This window comes from Argiope bruennichi, chromosome 1, assembly GCF_947563725.1.
Source record: "Argiope bruennichi chromosome 1, qqArgBrue1.1, whole genome shotgun sequence".
Lineage (NCBI taxonomy): Eukaryota > Metazoa > Arthropoda > Arachnida > Araneae > Araneidae > Argiope > Argiope bruennichi.
Window position 1 is genome coordinate 146,844,100 of NC_079151.1, and position 20,350 is coordinate 146,864,449.

The following is a 20,350-nucleotide window of genomic DNA, read 5'->3' on the forward strand; positions in this document are numbered from 1 at the left end:
GAAAATAATGTGAGTATAGGATTTATTATGCTGTTTCAAAATATGTGCTTATTTTAAGTGCAGATCTTTCAGCAACTTCTTTTAATTGAAGACGATTTTCCAATTAGTAGCACAATCACTTTATTCGCCATAACTTAAGACGGTTAGAGATAGGACAGATTGTGATTTATGATCCATGTGAACTGTCCTATCTCTCTCTTTCTTTTGATAGATTAAGTTAAATTCACCTTGTATACATATAGTTGTGTAAAATAATATAGAGTTGGACTAAGGCCAAGCAGTTGTTATTGTCAAATTGTTCGAACAAAGATCACTTACTATTCTAGATATACAACACTTTGAATCATCTAAAAAGGGAAGAAGATTCATTTAATGCTGTAGATGTAGAAACGGAAAAAAATTCTTATGAACATCAGGTGATACATTTTAGAAAAGTATCTATACGAAATATGCTCACTGTAGAGGGTGAAACAATTCTTCCTACTTCATGCCATGCTTTACTTAGCTGTTGGTGCAATTAATCCCACTTCTTTGTTGTACACGAATGAGAAGGTTCTTTTTAGATCAGAAAATCGCCATTCAAAGCTTCTCAAACATTTTCAGTTCGATTTTGTTGAGGAGAGAATGATCACCACACGAGATGGTGAATATCTTCGCTATCTAAAAAATCTTTAATCGCTATCTAGAGAACGTCCGATAACTTGATATGTTATCCACGAAAGCAAATTTTCAATCACAGAAAAGACGAACATCAAGCAATAGAATGTCATCGATGTATTTTCGGTCCGTCGCTTCTAATGTAGATGCGGTGTAGAACCACGAGGCCACTAATAATGTAGTGGTACTGCACTTTCTTTCTATGATATTTTTCGGTCTATAATTAACTACAACTTCATACCCGATCTGTTGGCGTCTATAATCCGATGGCATACTGAACTTACTCTCACCTGAGAATGGCACGCAAGTCCAGACCTGTTTTATCCGAATGTGATGCTCACTCATTGCACCATTGCAGACTAGTGGTGCCATGATGGATACTGCACAACAGGTCTGTGGGTGTACAGTCTCCTTCCTCCCAAATATGAAGCCCAATTTTTCTTGAGATCCTACGATTGCAAGAAATTCGTTTGCATTTGATAAGGCAATGCATATTTTTACTTTCTCGTACTCTAAGTATAGAGAAACTACAACAAATCGTCAAAAAATTCGAACTCGAGATTTTGAGGCATTTCCATGTTTAGACTTCCCCGAATTCAAAAAATGCATTTTTGGAATTTTGCCCATACCCCGTGACAAAATAACTCAAAAACGTTTTGAGCTTGACGGTATATGATTTTTAAACCGAAGCTTTAGATTTCTATCAAATTTCGGACCAAGGCCATTCAGTTCTGTCTGTCCGATTGTCAACATGATCACTACAAAATGAAAACATCAGGAGGATAAAATTTGTTGCACAGATTGAACATCTAAAGTCTGAAGTGCAGGTACTTATCAAAGTTGGAGCCAAATCCACCAAGAAGTTGATTTTTAATCAATTTGTACTTTCACAAGTATGTAAATGCAATAACTCGAAAATGCAATGATTTAAATGCATGAAATTTGGTAAATGATTTTTGTAATCACAACTGCTGTTTTGCGTCAAATTTCACATTTAATCAGTAGGAAAAAAATGCATTTAAAATAAAAATTTTATTTTCTGTACCATTTACAGCATACCAGCAATCAAACGGCAAAAATATTATCAGGATCACACTATAAATTTAGTAAAAGTGTTAAATTCACGTCTGAGATCAATATCTTGTATCTATTAACTGCCATTGCCAATCAAGGCATTCGCGACCTTACCCAAGGTCCACAACTTTATGCCGAAAAAGGAGAATAACTCTTTTATTAGAGAGTTTATGAGAAAGTTTCAGTGATACTATTTCCGCTGATTCTTAAAGGCGTCATACTTTTAACAACACTTCCCACATTTTGTTTGCCATACGTTATGACAGTTGTGAAAAGCATTTAAAGAGACCAAATTCCTTAGCAATATACTGAGTGATGAAGAAATAACAGGAGGTGCTCGGAGCCCTGTAGCTTGTTATGTACTGGACGAAGTATAACAACATTTGGCCACCATACACATTAAAGTATGCGGTTTCAATTTATCAAGAAAAAAAATTAGCACTTAAAAATAGGAGAAATTCTGGCGCTGCGATCGAAAATTTTATTATGAATTTGTTTATAGGGTACTTTCTGACATGACACTGAAGATAAAAGAAAGGGTTGTAGGAATTTATGTCATTCTGCAAGAATTCTCCCGTCGATTGCGTTGTCTTTTCGTGAACGCGCCTTATCAGTCAACCTTTTTTATCGGCGGGATGAAAATACCAGTGCTGCTCTTCGTGAATACCGGCGGTTAAAACAGTTACGTAGACGGCCGATGACCATAACTAACTTATGAAGAATGGTTGAAAGATTTGAAACAATAGGAATTCTCGGTGTGCAACCAGGCCAAGAACGTAAAATTATCAATCAGGAACAAGTTGGAGAAGTCGCAACTGTCATTATGGATCACGCGATAGCTAATAAGCAGGTTATCAGCAGTGCACGTTCAATATACTCCTTTCTCGAACCCCTGGGGGGGGGCACCTCGCAATGAGGATGAGATGCTTCCGGCATGGTGCTTGGATCTCGCCACCCAGTAGGGTACACAAATAAATAGGGGGATCTAACTCCTCCCATCGATGACGGGACTTACTTCCTTCGGGGAGGGTTTTACCGTTGCCGGTGATGACCTTTAGGACTCAACCACAGCTCCCACCAGTGTTGCTGTTGCGGCGGTCCGGTCATTCAGTATTGTGGTTTAAATCCGCGTGCTTTCGTGGTTTATCGGAGAGTCAGAAGAATGACTACCCCTCACTCGACGATGCAGAAGATATTGCGTAAGATCCTAAAATTTTATCCGTATAAGATAACAACCATTAACTGATGACACTGATCTGAATCTTGTCAATTTCTGGTTGTGAGGCGGTTCTGGTTCCCTTGAAAGGCATTGTGTATCAAGGACATGTTCCTGACATTCCTACTTTAAAAGGTCAAATAACGTTACATGACAGACGAATAAATGCCGATATGCCGCGAACCACCGTCGAAAACGTGTACCGCATGCAGTTACTGGAACAACACGTTGGTGGTCACCTTGAGCCAAATTCGTAAGTTGCTATAACAAACGTTTTTCATTGGTATTTGGTGTGTTGCTATTTACTGTTTCCATTGGAAATTATGAATTCTTTTTCCACATATGCGCTTGCAGCACCAGAATTTCACCTTTCGGCGTTTTTTGGTACTCTTTTTTTTTTTTTTTTTTTTTTTTTTTGTTCTTGATAAATTAAAACCGTATACTTTAATGTGTATGGTGGCCAAATGTTATATTTCGTCGAGTACATAACACGTTATAAGGCTCCGAACACCTCCTGTTATTTATTGATCACCTTATATATATACAGACAGAGGGGGGAGGGGTGAAAGAGAGAGAGAGAATTCCCTTTCTTAAGATCCTTCTAATTATACGGCCAGGCATAAAATCATCTAAGAGTTATAGAGATGACATATTGAATATTTTAACTTGATCAATAAAACATTTCCTAAAAATTACGATCATGTATATGCATCTAATTATTTAAATCTCTTGACAACGTTACCACGTGACGAAAAAGCAAGGAAAAGAACATTTGCATACACACATATTTACTAAATTGCTTTCCGCGTTTATTCTAATTCGTCAGCATTCTGTTTCCTTTCATGTTGTGATGGTTATGGGTGATAGTGTCATCAGCAATAGTTCTATAATGTTTATAGAGGGCTAATCAGGAATTTTAATATCTATTTTATAATATATATATCTGTATGATTATAAATGAGTGGGGGTTTTGAATTCTAAGAACTATTGTCAGCAAAATTCAAGATTTTCCACTTGGCAAGAGAGTCGTTGCAATAAGTAGTCTTCTATTAAGGAATCTAAACTAATAAAAGTAAAGGTCTGTGTGTGCATCATGAAATTTGAAAATACTTTGTCTTTTGAAATCTATAGACTCGTTTGAATTCTGTGAACTTTGAAATCTGTTCAAAATTTCATTTTTTTTTATTCATATTTTTTTGGTTTATAAAAATCGTTCTTATAAATCTCAAGGGTCCTTTTGATAACATTTTATCGATGCCGTAACTTCAATTTGAAATTATTCCATAGAATGATTTTAATGAAAAATAACGAATATCACCTAAAGAGTAACTATTTTTAACAATGTGTTTAAATTTTATTTCATCGGCTTAAACAGAATCGTTACTTCATTTTAGGAGGGCGAATTGCTGGTCATTACAGAAAATTCGGAAAAATTATTTTTAAGAAATTTGAATTCTAATTGCAGTTATTTCAGCAAACATTTTGATTCTATTGTTGTTGTCTTTTTTATGAAAACATATATTTTCAATTATTTGATAAAAATTTTCATCTTTGTGCACAAAAAAAAATAAACATGCATAATTATTTATTTATTGTTTTGATTTGTTTTACTTTGGTTTTCACATTTTCCTTTTTAAATAATTTGGTCATCTAATATTCATCAGTCCACGACTAACAGCTTGCTTATTCTTCTGATATCTTATATCTATTCTTCTTATCTATTGATAATTAACTGCTAAGAAAAGTAATTTTCATTCAAATATTTACTAATTAATTTCAAATACTTCCTTGCATGATTGTGTGCTATATCTGTAATAACAATAAAAACAAATTTTTATGTTTTGATGGAAAATTATCATTCTAGCAAAACCTATTTATTTATAAAAGTTAAAACTCTGGGCTGCATTTCGTAAAATAAGTTAATATAATTATTTTTAATGACTAAATAATTAGGAAAAAGAAATTTAAATTTATTAATTAAATTTCCTAATTAATAAATTAATTAGGAAAAAGAAAATATGTGTATGAAAAGAATAGAAAACAAGACTGAAAGACGCAATGATTTCTAATGACTTTTCTCGTTAATTATTTACTTTAAGCATATTGAATTTCATCAACAAAAATTATCAGCTCATACCTAAAGTAAAATAAATTTTATTTCTGTAGAGGCTAAAACCTAAAGAGGCCTCGAAAGAGGAAAACTTTAGAACATCTTTCATCACAATTCCAAGTAATCCATGAAAAAATAATATAATAAATCATCAGAAATACAGAATCTGATTTCTCAATAATTTTTTTTCAGAACTGACTTCTTTGGTACTATAAGATAAGACATTCTTTTATTTTTGTTTATACACAGAGTTGATCCGACGAAAGCGTAGCTTTGATTCTAAGAATTAGGAGCAAAGCATCGGAAATCCTGAAGAGCAGGCAGCCATTTACAGCCAAATCGTCTTGATTTTGTAACCCGTACCATAGCTTCTCACCTACACTTCTGTTTAACCTAAAGATTTTATATGATTGAGAGTTATTCTATTAAATAAATGAGAATAATAGAGGTAGAATTGAGCGTCTTTCAATAATTTAAATAAAGGATAATTGAGGAAGGACAAAAAAAAATATATAACACTAAAATCATGTCTTGTCCATTTTTTTCCTTCTACCTTTTTTTCACCTGAATAATAATGAAATGATAGACTTTCTTTTCGTCAGTTAACTAATCAGTTCTCTCTTTTTGTAATATTTACTGCTTTATAATATTTTGTAATATTTATTTTATGAAGAATTAAAGTATACCTCCCAATGATGAGCGACCTGGTTTCATAAAATACATGATTTTACGATTTAATTGGAACGGAGCCTCGAACTCATGGCGTCAGAAAGCCAATCTTAATAGTATCCATGGTGAAGCTTTAGCAAATCCTAGATGGGGATCTTTCACTTGGATAATTAAACCCACTGAAAAATCTTTATTGATGAAAGCCATTTATTTAGTTTTACATGCCGCAATTTACGCATTATGTTATTACTGAAAATGCGGAGCTTATTGTGGAAAGAAAGAAATATAACTTCCAGAACCATCAACGTAAAATGCATCCAGTTCTGAAAGCAAATACAAGTGTTCAATAAATTTCTACAGTCCTCAAAATTATATTTTAATTAATAATAACCTTTCCTGAAATTAAAAACATTTTTCAAAAGAAATATTTTTATTGCATTGAAAAGATTCAAACGCTTTTACGTTAATCATTGCAAAGAATCTTGAAACTGACATACATTAAAAATGTGTTAGCCCCTTAATACATATTCAGCGAACTGCTATCTTTCTCTTATGCTTACACAGTATGGAGATTCTTTTGTTAAGTTTCGCGGTTCAATAAAGAAAATAGAATATGCATTTCAGAGCTCTTTCGTTTATCTCTTGGATCTCAAACTTGATACAGTTCTCAAATTTATATGTAAAATTAATAAATTAGAATTCATATATTTAAATGGTAATGGTTTCGACTTATTGCATTTCTATATATACATATGTAATTGACAGGAGAATATAGAGCCAACATTTTATTAACAATTTGACAAATATGCAGTTCTAATGGTAAAAATGATATGCCAAATTGCATCCTAGATAGTTACGTTTCTGATTTTGCTTGTTCTCACGCAAATGGATGAACAGATTTCTCTTGGGTGAATTTAGACCAAGAATTTGATACAGATATACAATTTAGAGGCAGAGATTATATGCTAAATTTCATTTGTTTAGCTTATCACTCTTTCAGCTATTGAGTTCAATGAGAGAAACTTATACCCACAAATAATTTATTCAGATTGGGATTCAAAACATAGAAGTTTCGAAGTCTAATCTCTTTATAATTATATATTGTTTCTTTATTATATTCTAAATATAGGAGGAAATCAAATAAGATTATAAATACTATAATATTTTGTAGTTAATATTGAGTTCTCAGGTAAGGCTGTAAATGCAATCAACCCTCTTGATATCATAAAATCACTATTCTTTTTGCTAAAAAATATAAAACAGAACATTTTAAAATTATGCAACATGTTCTGAAATTCTTCATGCAGAACAAATTTTTCAGTCAAATTGTTTCGATTGCTTTAATTTCTCTAAAAATGGTTCCGATAATCGAAAGAATTAATCGTGGCAAATGATTATTATTGGTTAATGTAAAGTCCCGCTTTAAAGCAACGCTGTCTATTTTTGGATGGACATCGTAATTCTAAATTGTGGTCTGATAACGAGGGTAATACATAAGTTGGGCATGCTCTCCAAGCTTTCACATATTACAAGCGGCGGAGCATTTGCCCCCGATGGAATTAGCGTAAGCCAGGCTGCTTGCATAGCTTTGCATTCTTGCATTCTTCGAGGGAATCGAGTTTCTACTTCGAAAACTTACCAGGAAATCACCACAGCCCCGCTTAACTGTGAGAACGAATTGTTGAACAATTGATTGCCCTCGGAGAAATCATGTGAAGTTTCAACTACACTCATTAATAATATGGATAAATAAAATTTCAATAAGACACAATATTTTGCCGTTAATATTACACCAAATTTACATTTTTCTTGGTTAGAATGTAAAAGACAATTTCTTACTGTTAAGTCATAATGTTTTGAGAAGGACGCGATTTTGAAATAAAAAATAAATACAGTATTCTGACTCTCACTTTGTTTATGACCTTTATTCACATGACTTTAAAAATACAGCAAATCTTCATAACCCAACTTTAAAGATCTGAACTATAAGCTATACTATGTTTTGTATAAATATAATATAGCTTATAGTATATATATATATATATATATATATATATATATATATATATATATATATATATATATATATATATATATATATATATATATATATATATATATATATATATATATAATATTTCGAAGTTTCTTTCTTTCTTTTAACTTCTCTAAAATTAATTTGAATATATTGTAAATGCATTTCAGTATTTCCATTTGATGATAATTGTATGCAGCAATTCTTCTTTCCTCCAATTTTTAAAAGTATAAATATATATATAAATCTACATAATTATTATTATTTTTTTTTTTTTTACTCTTAACGTGAGCATTCAAAATGGCATCAAAAAAATGAAGGTCAGAAATCATCTAAACCTTGACTCGTTTGGTTAAAGTTTATTTTATATTAGATGCACATTATTTATAAAACTCGTATAGTAGTCTACTAATATAAAATTATGCAAAAGAATTACGAACAAATAAACACCACATAAAAAGAAAATTTACATAAGTCCTTATTATCTAAATTCTTATGAGAAAATATATATTTATGTGCACATTGATTCAAAGGCGAAAAAAATTACACAAACTCTTCTTCCATAAAAAGGAAGATATAAAAAAAAATCGAAAACACCTTTCAATGGTAAATGTAATCAATCACATTAAAAAGAAAAATGTGTGTAATTTAACGGATTCAATCCATAATTTGTTCCATCATTTCATCTTTAAATCCTTTTATTTTATCCCTTCTTCATAAACAGCAGGAAAATTATTCTGTTGACTGAGCGTTAGGAATGAAAGCAATTGAGGAGCATAGAACTCTAATGACTGACAAAATCAAAAATAAAAACACATAAATATGATCTCTAAGTAACAATAAGATAGCATCTTTTTTTTTTTTTTTAATCCATTTAGGAATAATAATCTCTCCATTCCGGGGATGTAACGAAAAAAAAAAAAATTGGAAATTCAAAACAACTCACCTGGAGTCGGAAAGAAGCTTCTGACGGTGTTTGCCGCACTATACGGCATGCGGCCTTTCCGGTACCGGTTGTACAGGTGTACCATGTACGACGGGGGAGAGTCGGATCTTGGTGCGGCCGTTCTCAGTTGCAAGATTCGGTTCTCGACCGGCCAAATGCTTTCCGATGTGCATGACGCAATGCTTACGAGCAGTAATGCATACCACATGACTGGTGTCTTTTTTCTATACCGAATGCATTGCAGAGCCTTCTTATTTTCCTTTTACCATCTACTTATAAAATGCCACTCAGACAAAAATGTGAGCAAAAGTTTTAGTTTTTTTTACAGTTATTTCATTTCAAACATTCCCGAACATTCAATAATCGAGATGATATCTTGCAGGTGGTAATTATTTTTAGACTTTTTTGGAATAAAATGGCTATTTTAGTAGGATTTTTATCCTGTTCTTTCGAACGTTGATGGGAAGTGTCGAGAGTTATTGCCAGGGAGATACCGACGGACGATTGCGCGCGGCCAGAAATGATGCGATTCGCCGGCCCCTCTCGAACGCGGACGGAAAAACGCCGGCGCGCATGTCATGGGAGTTGCGGAGAAAGAAAACTTTTCGCTCCCGAATCCAATCAACTTCCAGGACAACTTTCATTTCCATTAATGCGAGTCCTGGCATTTCTTTTCATTGCATTTAGCTGGGGATTGCTTTTGAGTCGTTTTCTAGATGAGAGTTTCGTAAGCTTGTGAAGGCGAAATTCAGAATTGAGAAAATTGTAAATCAAATTCTTCAATGTGGTGGACAAAATGAATTGAGAAAACTATTTTGATTTAAAATAACTATTTTAAATCAAAGTGAGTCTATAGATAAAAGAATTCTGTCGATCATAACCTTTGTGTTGGTAAACTATTCTGTGTTTCGTAGTATGCTGAAGAAAAAAGAGTGCATTTCCGATTTTCTGCCTTTGTCCGATTTAGTTCTCTGTTTTATAGAGATACATGGTGTTGGCGTCATGTGGAAATACACTTGCCTTACTGTATTTTTGAATAATTGTATTCACCTTTATATAGAACAAACAAACAGACAGTTTGTCCATCGATGAGTTTAGTGAGTTGCCTTCTCTTACATCCCTTCTTATCATCATACAATGAAATGTGTCTTCGTTTTCCAATATATTACAGGGAAGGTAAATGTTTTCCCAATATATGACAGGAATAAATAGATCGGCCGAATAAATAGATGAACAATGTAGCTCAAAGAAGAAATGATGGAAGTGGAACTTTTTATTCCCTTATAATTGCCTTAAATTTAAAGATAAAAATATATTTCATTTGAAGAGAATGATTGCTTCATCATAACGAACAATCTCTGTATTTAAAATGTTTCGACATCTACTATATGTTTTTTAACCACCTAACTATTTTCTAATCGAAAATGACGACACCTTATTGAAAAGTTATCATTTCCTTCTATCCATTTTTATCCTCGTCATTTACCTCATAATCCTCCAATTCTTGTGAAAACAGGAAATGAAAGGGTTCGAGAGGAGGGTGCTCTTTTATTTCCTTACAGAGGGAACCTACTATGACCTCCCAGCTTGCAGGCAAGAATTGTTTTTAAATATCAGTTTTACAGTTTTATAGTTTATAAATTAAATACCTATGATAAAAAAAACCAATCAATAATTTATTTCGGGTTAAGCATTAAATATGTGTAACAAATAAAAATAAATTTTATATTTTGATAGATTTGGATCGTAGTGCACAGGGAAACCAAAACAGTAATTAAAAATACATACAATACTTCCATCCTGCATAAATAGTAAAGTCATATCACTGACTCTCCGGACCGCCCGAAGGCACACAGATAAATAATACTGAATGACCGAACCGCCGCGACAGCAACATTGGCGGGAACTGTGATTGAGTCCTAAGGGCCATCACAGGCACGGTACAACCCTTCCCGAAGGAAGTACATCTCGTCATCGATGGAGGAACTAAACCCCCACTTACTTATGTACCCTCCAGGGTGGCTAGATCCAACCACACTGCTGGAAGCATCTCATCCTCTATACGAGGTGCCCCCCCCGGGGGGGTATTGCATAAATAGTAAAGCTCAAAAAAATACTCATTTTTGTATAAACAATACAATACTGTGAGAAAATACGTCAAAGCAAAATCCCTATTTGCAATGGCAGATTTGGCCCAAGTCTCATAATGGCCAGGAATGTTTACAGAAGGCTCACACGTCAAATTTTCTCTATTTTGCTCGGTTAGAGTTATCGTATTCGTAAAAACACGGACAGATATACATTCGAAAATATTTGATTCAGGAAGGTTTGAGCATTAAATTTTATAAAAATTTCAAAATTACATTTTTTTGACACAAAGCCTTTTTTTTTACATTATATAAAAAAAAATTAAAAGATAAAATATTAAAGATAAAAAGATAATTTTTTTTTCATTTATTTTCTTCAAAATAGGTCACTTTTCAGAATCTGGGAGCTTCATAAATATGAATTTTACCACACTTTAAATGTATTAATGAAATCTGAAATAAGTTTTTGAGATGTAAGAATATTAAGAGTAAAAAATGTTTTAATTATTAAAGTATGTCGAAGAAATATTCCTAAAATCTATTCCTCTATGAATTTTAAAATCATGACACCATGGAAATTGTCTTTACATAGTGGTCTTCAAAATTAAGGTTTTATTCCTATGTATTTCATAACATGCGAGTGACTCCATTAAAATTTTCAACTTTATGTTTTATTCAAGTTTGGCAAATTTATCAATTAAAAAATATTGCATTAGGTCTACTTTGGGTTTTTTTACGAAGACCAGAAATATTTACGTATTATAGAATTATGAAATTATCACAGAATTATAAAAATAAAAAGTTCACGGATGTTACTGACTACTATTTCTTCAGCGTACAAAGCAATTGACAGTTGAGTGGCGAATTGCAAATGTGAATGTCAGGGCACGAGATCTATAAGAATCTAAAGTCTATTTTTCAAATAGTCCATAAGAGTGATTAGTTTAGTTATATTAATGTTCCGTTTTAAAGCAACACTTGAGCTAAATCACGGCGGACCTCGTCATTTTGAACCATGGTTATATGACGAGGACGACACCTGAGCTGGCAACTCCTCTTCCAAATTTCCACATCACACCAGCGGGAGAACGTTTGGCCCCGACGGATTTAACATGCACCAGATTCGCTTACACGGCGATTCTTCGGTGGAATCGGGTGTTGAATCTGATATCCTCCTGTTCCGAAGCCGATACTTTACCACCGCGGCCTCCATGAGAGTGAAATAAAATAACAACATCGCTAAGAGTAATGTTATTTAAAAAATAACTATCGGGGAAAATGTTAGCTCCCTCTCAAAACAAGTCGAATTAGGATTGCAAAGAACTGAATAGCAGAGGATATTTTATCAAAGTATTTTCGGTCAATGTAATGCTTCTAATGTTCAACTCAACAGTCCATCTATAACTGAAAAAAGTACTTACAAGCTGAATGTAAAGCAAAGAGCTGTCTCACCGATGAAAATTACCAAACTCAAACGATCTCTTTAAAGATCTAAGTTTAAATCAACAGTAAAAAAATGAAACCATTCAATTTTTATAAAAGTATAGGTTTATTTTGAAAACAGAGTGCAAGAAGGCAATGAAAAATGCTTAAGTTAGTTGTTTTCTTATTTGATATCTCTTCTACCTCCATATTTCTCACTTTGTGCAATATCTTGTAAACTGTGATTCATTTCAAAATTGATTCAAAGTCATTGCCAGAAATTCTGTAAAGAAATTCATTTCCATTAGAAATGCAAACGTTTTCACTGAATATTAGAATAATTTCATATATCAATTTTCGAATGGTTTCAAACTTGATTGGCAAATATCTATAAAATTCAGGTATCCCAGCCTTCTCTGAATTTTGCTTTCATACTGAACAGCAATGGATCTCGCCTTCCTCTACTGTTTACTGTTAAATACTGATTCTACTATATCTATGAAGAAAATCAAGAAAACAATGAGAACGCTTCTAAATATTTCGGTATATTTAGAATTTTTCATAAATTTTTTTATAAAAATCTTTGATTTAAACTGTTATGTTTGCTGAATCTCAATGCTTTCTTTGAGCGGCACGAGTCTAGCACCCATGTTATAGCTGGTTGCGAAAATTTAAAGTGTGGCAGGAAACATCATATCCCGATGATGATTGTTCAAGTGGACAGGCCAATAAACTTCCCAAAAAGGAAATTTGGCCAAAATTTGATAGAAATCCAAATTGGCCAAGTACCAAATTTCACGTTGCATCTTGAATTATCCAATTCACATACAGATAGATTCCCATACAGATACAGTAGATTCAAATACTACTGAATAATTCACAGCAGATACTCCAAAACAGCAAAAGTAAGCTCCCCACGGCTCTTTCGTCTACTCTCTAATAAAAGTGCTATTCCCCACACCAAATTATTCTAGAGCTAGTCCCATTTCCCGATCCAAAATTATGGACCCTCGAATGGCATCGGCGTACAATAGTTATGAAATATTAATCTTTGGCTTGAATTTATTATTTTTACTGTGTGAAGTCTATTGTGTGAAGGTCGGCGCATGTTTTAGCGATTAATCCTTGACATGCGGTTAATGGTACCCGAAAATCCAATTTGTGTTTAGAGCTGTTTATTCCATCCGATTAAAACACAAGTGGCGCAGAACAGCAATTGTAGATATAAAAGCGCATACCAAATGCCATACATTTAAATCATTGAGTTTTGAGTTATCGCGTTTACATGCTTCTGAAAGTACAGCCCTAGAGACGATCAAACCTTTTCTGGATTTGGCAAAAACTTGACAGGTGGTAGTTGACACTGTAGCTGTTAAACCTGTGTATCAAATTGCAATCATCCAGCTCTCTTCGATCGAATGAACTTATTTTCGTACAGCCAGAAATTTCAATGGAATAGATTTTGCTTAGTATTTGATACAAATCTACAAATTTGTTGTAAAGATCATATATCAAATTTCATCCGTCAAACGTTTTTGAGTTACCTTTTTTTACAAACAGATAGACAAGCAGACATTTTCTGGAATTTCGGGGGATCTAAAATGTGGGGATGCATCTCGAGTTTGATAATTGCAATACTTCCTCTGTTCTTAGTGTACGAGAAAGTAAAAAAATCTGAAATGCGATCGATCAAATTCGGGATCTTGAATTTTTTTTTTTTTTTTTCATGATTACAAAGCTTTTTCTATACAAACTTCGAATATTAAAAAGTAATAAATGTATATAAGTAAATTTAAAATTCAAAATCATTTCATAAAGCTCAAACAATTGAAACATCGATTAAAAATGAAGCACCGATTTCCAATTCTTTTCCAAATAATAAAGCAATAAAAAAAAAATCACTTTTGTAAAGCTAAATAAAAAAAAATGATGTTTATAGAGAGTAAGTTACTTTCTTTCTGTTCATTTTTAATGTTAAAAAATATCAGGGGAAGGATATCCAAATTTTATATTTTTCAACATAAGAATGCTGTCAGAAAAGAACAAATATTCAAAATGCGATGAAATATGATTTCATAAAACTAAGGATGGAAAGTTTGGAATTTTCGGTCCTCGTGCGATGGAAACGGAAACTCCTTCAGATTGCGGTATCTCTCCTATGTACTCAGAATGTTGAAATTCCCCCCATCGCAGCTTGATGAGGATTTCCCAAATTTATATAGACCATTTTCACAGAATGTATCCGTAGATGGGCGTACCAAACGGGCTGAACGTCCTCCATGAGATTCTACACGCCCGACCCTCGGTTATTTATGAGTTTAATCAAATGATTTTAGGTCCGCTGCCTCAACCGTTCCCTCTTCCATAAAGATTTAGAAGTTTCTTCGATTAAAGTTGCCAAATACTGAGCGGAAGAAATCTTGTTTCTTTCATTGTAACGTTGAATCCAGTTGTTGCCATTTTGCTTTCGCCCCTCGAGAATGTCAGCTCCAAATGCTAGTTTTAATGCCTTTTGTTACTACTTTATTCTAATTGTAGTTACTTGATAGTTTGAAAAATTATTCTCTTTCCTTTGAGCTTCTTTTAATGCCTCTTTTTAATAATGTATTTTAATAAAATCTGTGAGGGAAAAGTAAATAGCAAGTGAACCGAATGGAATGTAAGAAATTATTATAGAAATGAAGGCAAACTGATATGCATAAGAAGAAACATTATTTTATTGACTCTGCAGAATTTTTCGCAAAATTATAAATTTTACACAAATGATGTAAATAGAACTTTAATAAATTCATTTTCCTGCAACTTCTAGAATCCAAACTGGGAATCCTAATATCATAAAAGTTTTTGCCTTATTTCTCTGAGAAATTTTAAGTTTCAAACCTTATTTATCATCTTTGTTGTTTTGCTTTATTATTTGCTTTAATCTATTTTATGCTTTTCCACAGAAAATATATTCAAAATTTGCTTTAAAATGATCAAAAACTCCTTTTAGATCATTTATATAACATTTCTACGTCTGATTTGTGAAAAAAAATTCTTTCATTAAGTAAGAAATGCACCTTTCGTTATCTTGAGCTTAGAACAACACATAATATAAACTGGAGACTTTTTCATTGTAATAGTACAAATTTTTATTGTAAAATAAATAAATTAGCTATTTTGTGATGTTCTTGATATCAAAAAATTAAAACATCAGCCTGTTCAGATAAATTAATTTGACTTTATTTAACTTGAAATTTTTTTTCTAGCCGATTCCCTAAAGAAGATTATAAAATTACGTAGAATTATTGATATGTGATCTGAAATATATTATTCGAAAAATTGAAATTAAATAAGTGAAAAATATTATTCTATTAAATAAATTCCATATTTTAGAATAATTCACTCAAGGATAACATTATTTTCCACTGGCCGCCTTTGGTTACCAACTGATTCCTTGAGATTGCTACAAATTTCATTAAATCATTTACACATACATAACTTGGTTTTAATGCTTCATAAGAAAACTAATCTTATTTTCATAGATATGAACTCTTATTATTTTAGACGCTTTACATAATTCTGTTCATTATGCAGAGCACATCTCTGAATTTCTGTCGCATCATCTACAAACTGACTGATCTTTATCTAATCCAATAAATTTCTGTTTGAATAAAACCTTGTCCGTAATATATATATAAAGATAGAATCATTCCACATTGAAAATCTGTGTTTCTACACAATAACCATAATTTGCTAATATCTCAGATGACTATTCTGTAACAATATCTCTGATTTATGGGGGGGGAAATCCAGGGTACTATAATCAGAAGGCAATTTTTAAGACAAAAAAAAAACGATAAAATATTTCGTTCAAGCCAATTCAAGTTTAGGAAAGAGAAGCAGCCTTTCTAAAAGAAATGGATAAACTTGTTAAACTTTGTTAACTGTAGAACAAAGAATTAATAATGCTACACGAGTTCTGTAAAACTGCTTTAATCAGCATTTTCACAGGCTCTGAATGAAGGAATAAAAATCTGACAAACTAAGCAAATTCTTTTAAAAGTTCCTATTTTTCCCTTTCCTGTCAAGGAATCCCTATCAGAATCTCATGGTATAAAATCACTGGGGGGGGGGGGGAAATTTCGACCTCTTTTCGTACTTCTCTTGTGCCGTGGACTGACATTTTTCGTCGCTTCTTGCTTATACATAAATTATGCCTCTCGGGATGGAATAAAGTGAAGTTTTAAAAATTCAAAAGTCTCTTCTATTCTCGGCTAAAAAAAATCGCAAGAATGCATCTAAATGTAATTTACCAGAAACAATGGAATTATATGGAACATTTTAAGAATAAGTATAGACATCATTTTTGCATTTGGCCTTAAAGATTTAAAATTCTTACCAAGAGGATGCAGGAGCAACACTTCTTTAATATCTAACAGGGGTATTTAGCAAATCACAATATTTCATTTAATTGAAATGAAATGAAAAATATTATATACTGTAAATGTTACTTATAATCTCGTCTTTTCTGTAAGTAACAAATCTTTGAAAAAGTAGCCAATAAAAAATAAATTTCATTCGGATTTTTTTTTTTTTTTTTGTATCAATATATATTTTTTTGCTTATTTCAACAGAAATTCTCATCAAGCCTGATTGTCCAAGAAGCTTACTCATCCCGATATGCAAGTCGATTGAAATTTATTGTATTTTTAAATTTCATTTAAACCGCTTCTGCCCATTACTTCGATGTCAAATAAGAAATGTATAATTCTATACTGACAAAAATAGTTTCAATAGTTTCAATTCAAAAATCTACTTACTTTTAATAAATACTTTTTTTCCAATGATATATATTTTTTTATTATTGTATAATGAACGATGTCGGAATGAAACGGGGTGATTCCTTTTCCCCCCTCGAATTTACACTAAAGTATATTATAAAAAAAATGCTTTTTTATGAAATTCAAAATTTGAATTCGATAAAAAAAAATTGTCACTATTCAAAAAAATTTAGTCAAATTAAAAAACATGTAGGTAGGTCTCTGGGCTTAAAGTATGATTTCAACTTTAAATGAAACGGGGGGGTGAGTTTGTCCCAAACATAGATTTGTAACTTTTTAAAAAACATTTATAAAAAGCAAATTTTCGTTTTCAAGTGCAAAAATGTAAAGTTTATAATACTAAAAATCAGTAAAATCAACATATGTGTATCATGTCAAATTCAGATACACTGGATTAACAATAAAATGATCGATTTTTCACAAAATAAAGATATGCTGATGACGGTTTCATTTGCATCTAGTCTAGTTTTTTTATTAACAAATTTTCGGTAACCATACAAGTGAAAACTTTTTCAAAATTTTAATGTGTTCACAATACCTCCTTTTTTTTATTTTATGCAAGTAAATTTATTTCAAGAATAAGAATAACAGAGCTAAATAAAATTTTAATTTGCAGAAAATTTTACAATTAAAAAAATTACAAATATTATTCAACACTGAAAAATATTATATATATTTATCCTTAAACATTGCAATTTTTGTTATTATTAATTTCTAGACTATTGTACTTGCAGATGTAGATTATGTTTCGTTGCAAACTTTGGATTTTTTTATTTTTTTTTTTTTTTATTCAACAATTTTGATCTAAGAACTTGTTTGAAATCCCAAATAGGCCTTGAAGTTTCGAAACACATAATCTATTTAACAATTATACGTGTGAATGAATTTTTAATTGCTTAGTATCGTTCATCCCTTTTTATCGATCAGTTTCTAGTTCTTGTTTACTTTCATTAGTTATTAGTGATAATTTCGTTACAATTGCAGACTGCAAATCAAAAAAAAAAAAAAATCCATCTAGTTCTCCTTATGAAAATCAACTTACTTTGATTTTAAGAACATATTTACTCTTAAATCTATTTATTGAGCATTTTTTTTAACCCTTCCTTACCAAACTTTTAATAATTTTTTTTCGTGAGTTAAGCAACATTCACAAAAAGAAATTCTTTGGGTATGCCATAAAAGTTTTTATGATGATTTAACAATAGCCTTAAATTCATCTTCTAAGTATTTGAAGCATTGTATTTTCTTAAAAACTTTTGTGATGCATAAATAATTCTTGTTCAACATTTCATAGTAAGTTACAAAGGCAATTGATGACAAATTTAGTTAGCTTTTATTTATTTATTTTTTTTTCCCAGCTGTGGGGGTGGATCAAATGTGCAATGTATAAACGCACCATTTGATGAGCTGTTGTCAGCCATCATGCTTGGCAGATATTTGCACGGTTTCTGAGTGACAACTCTTGGGGAGATTCGCTTGTTAGTACAGTATGACATATATCTTAGAGATATTTCAAGTTTGTGACCCATTTATCGATTTATTGCTGCACTTCTATTTATTTTGTTGTATTGAACAACTAACACATCTTGACAACTTCTTAAACATTTTTCTATGGCTCTATAAAATAAATAGGTATAGATATTGAGCCACCGAGAACAGCTATAACTTTCCTCTGCGGAAAATCGTTAAATGAAGCAAACAACCCTCTACTTGCATTGGGGGATTTTAAGCATTTTCGAACGATGAAGTTGATCCATTAGAGAGTCCAAATGTGTTGCAGTACAATCAAAGCAAGGTCTAAATTACGTTTCCCATCAATACAATCTTCTTGCATAAGTTTTTGTATTGACGATTCTTTGTCTTTCTGGTGCCACTCGTGTTTAAAATACATTAAATTTCGTTCCTCGATCAAAGATAAGCATTCTTCTCGTATAGTTATCATGATCACCTATAATTTCTTTACTTATTGTTTTATCATTTCGAAATCAAAATGGTAATTATTTCTGAAATGCGAGTTCAATGAATATCTTAATAACATTTTCTCTCTCGATTGATTAGCATTGGCAATATATCCGTTGTAACAGTTGCATTACTCTTATCTTCTCTTTTGAATACTAGATGGCGATGCCTGATTAGGCCATCCCATAGTGCATTGCGCTTGTCATTAGAATGAGATGTGATGCTGAACTGTGAAGCCACGCGCGTTTATGTCTTGTCTTTGTGTTTGTTTAGTGTGTGAATGTGGTTATTAAAAGAAATGTTCCTAAAGACATTCGTCCTGTTGCTTCCTGCATGGATCATAATAATCTACAATCCACCACACCGTTATATTTCTGGCATTATTAATCTAAATCCTTCAAAAAAATACTTCTTACATAAACTCTGTTATATTAGAAATAGCTCCACTGTCACATGATCAAGAAAAAGAGGCGAGATTTATTGACAATGCTATGAGAAACTGAGGTCCATAAATTTATCTAAATATTTAAAAGGCAATTAGCATTTCATAGTGTATCTATTTTTCGCTTTATAAACAAAAAAAGTCACTTTTCCTAAAAATTATCTTCAAATTTTGGTAATTATGTTAGTTTGCTGTAGAACATTTAAAACTTTATTCTTTCATACATTTATGCTTTTTATACTTCGGTCTTGTTCATTCCCAGTCGCCTCAGGTTACCAGCTAGCATGCAGGAAATATTTATTATATTTGAATTCAGATAAATCTTTTTAACTGTAACTCCATGTTCCTGATTTCGCCAAATTGTCGAATTTAAAGTTTTTTTATTTTAATTGTTTTACCTAAATTCTACTTATTGTATACATGAACCTTTGTAATGAAGACAATCCCATAACATTAAAAAAAACCTGATAAATATGGAAATATCCAGTTAATCAATTTCCTAAATTTACTGATATTGTAACTTTTGTATATATCTTGCAAATTACACTGATATTACACAAAATCCTTCTTCTTTAGCTTGTAAATAGGAAGAAAATCATACAATTAAATTTTTGATGAAACAATGAAAACAGTTGTAACAGTGTAATCTATTGCTAGAAATTTGGACAAAAAAACATTTTTTTTTTAATTTCCAAAATTTAGGAAAATTTATATGACTATTAAATTAACATCTTTGAAAAGACATTTTTAAAAATATTGAAACGGCAAAAAATTCTTTTGAGTGTGTGTGTGTACAATATTTTATGTAAAGATGTTATTGTAGAAAAAACCCCCAATTTAGTTCAATATTTAATTGATCAAAATTTCAAAAACTGCCTAAAAGTGGCCATTCTCACTTCAAATGTATGCA

The 20,350-nt window shown here is 31.7% G+C and overlaps 1 protein-coding gene across 1 annotated transcript in view; it reads right to left on the minus strand.

Moving 5' to 3' along the window:
* LOC129965860 (bone morphogenetic protein 3-like) overlaps positions 1-9,246 on the minus strand; it is a 49,874-nt gene extending 40,628 nt beyond the window's left edge. Inside the window, exon 1 of the mRNA XM_056080103.1 lies at positions 8,708-9,246. Coding sequence (XP_055936078.1) covers positions 8,708-8,915 — 208 coding nt within the window. The 5' untranslated portion in view covers positions 8,916-9,246. The remainder of the gene's footprint in view (positions 1-8,707) is intronic.
* Positions 9,247-20,350: the final 11,104 nt, after the last annotated feature.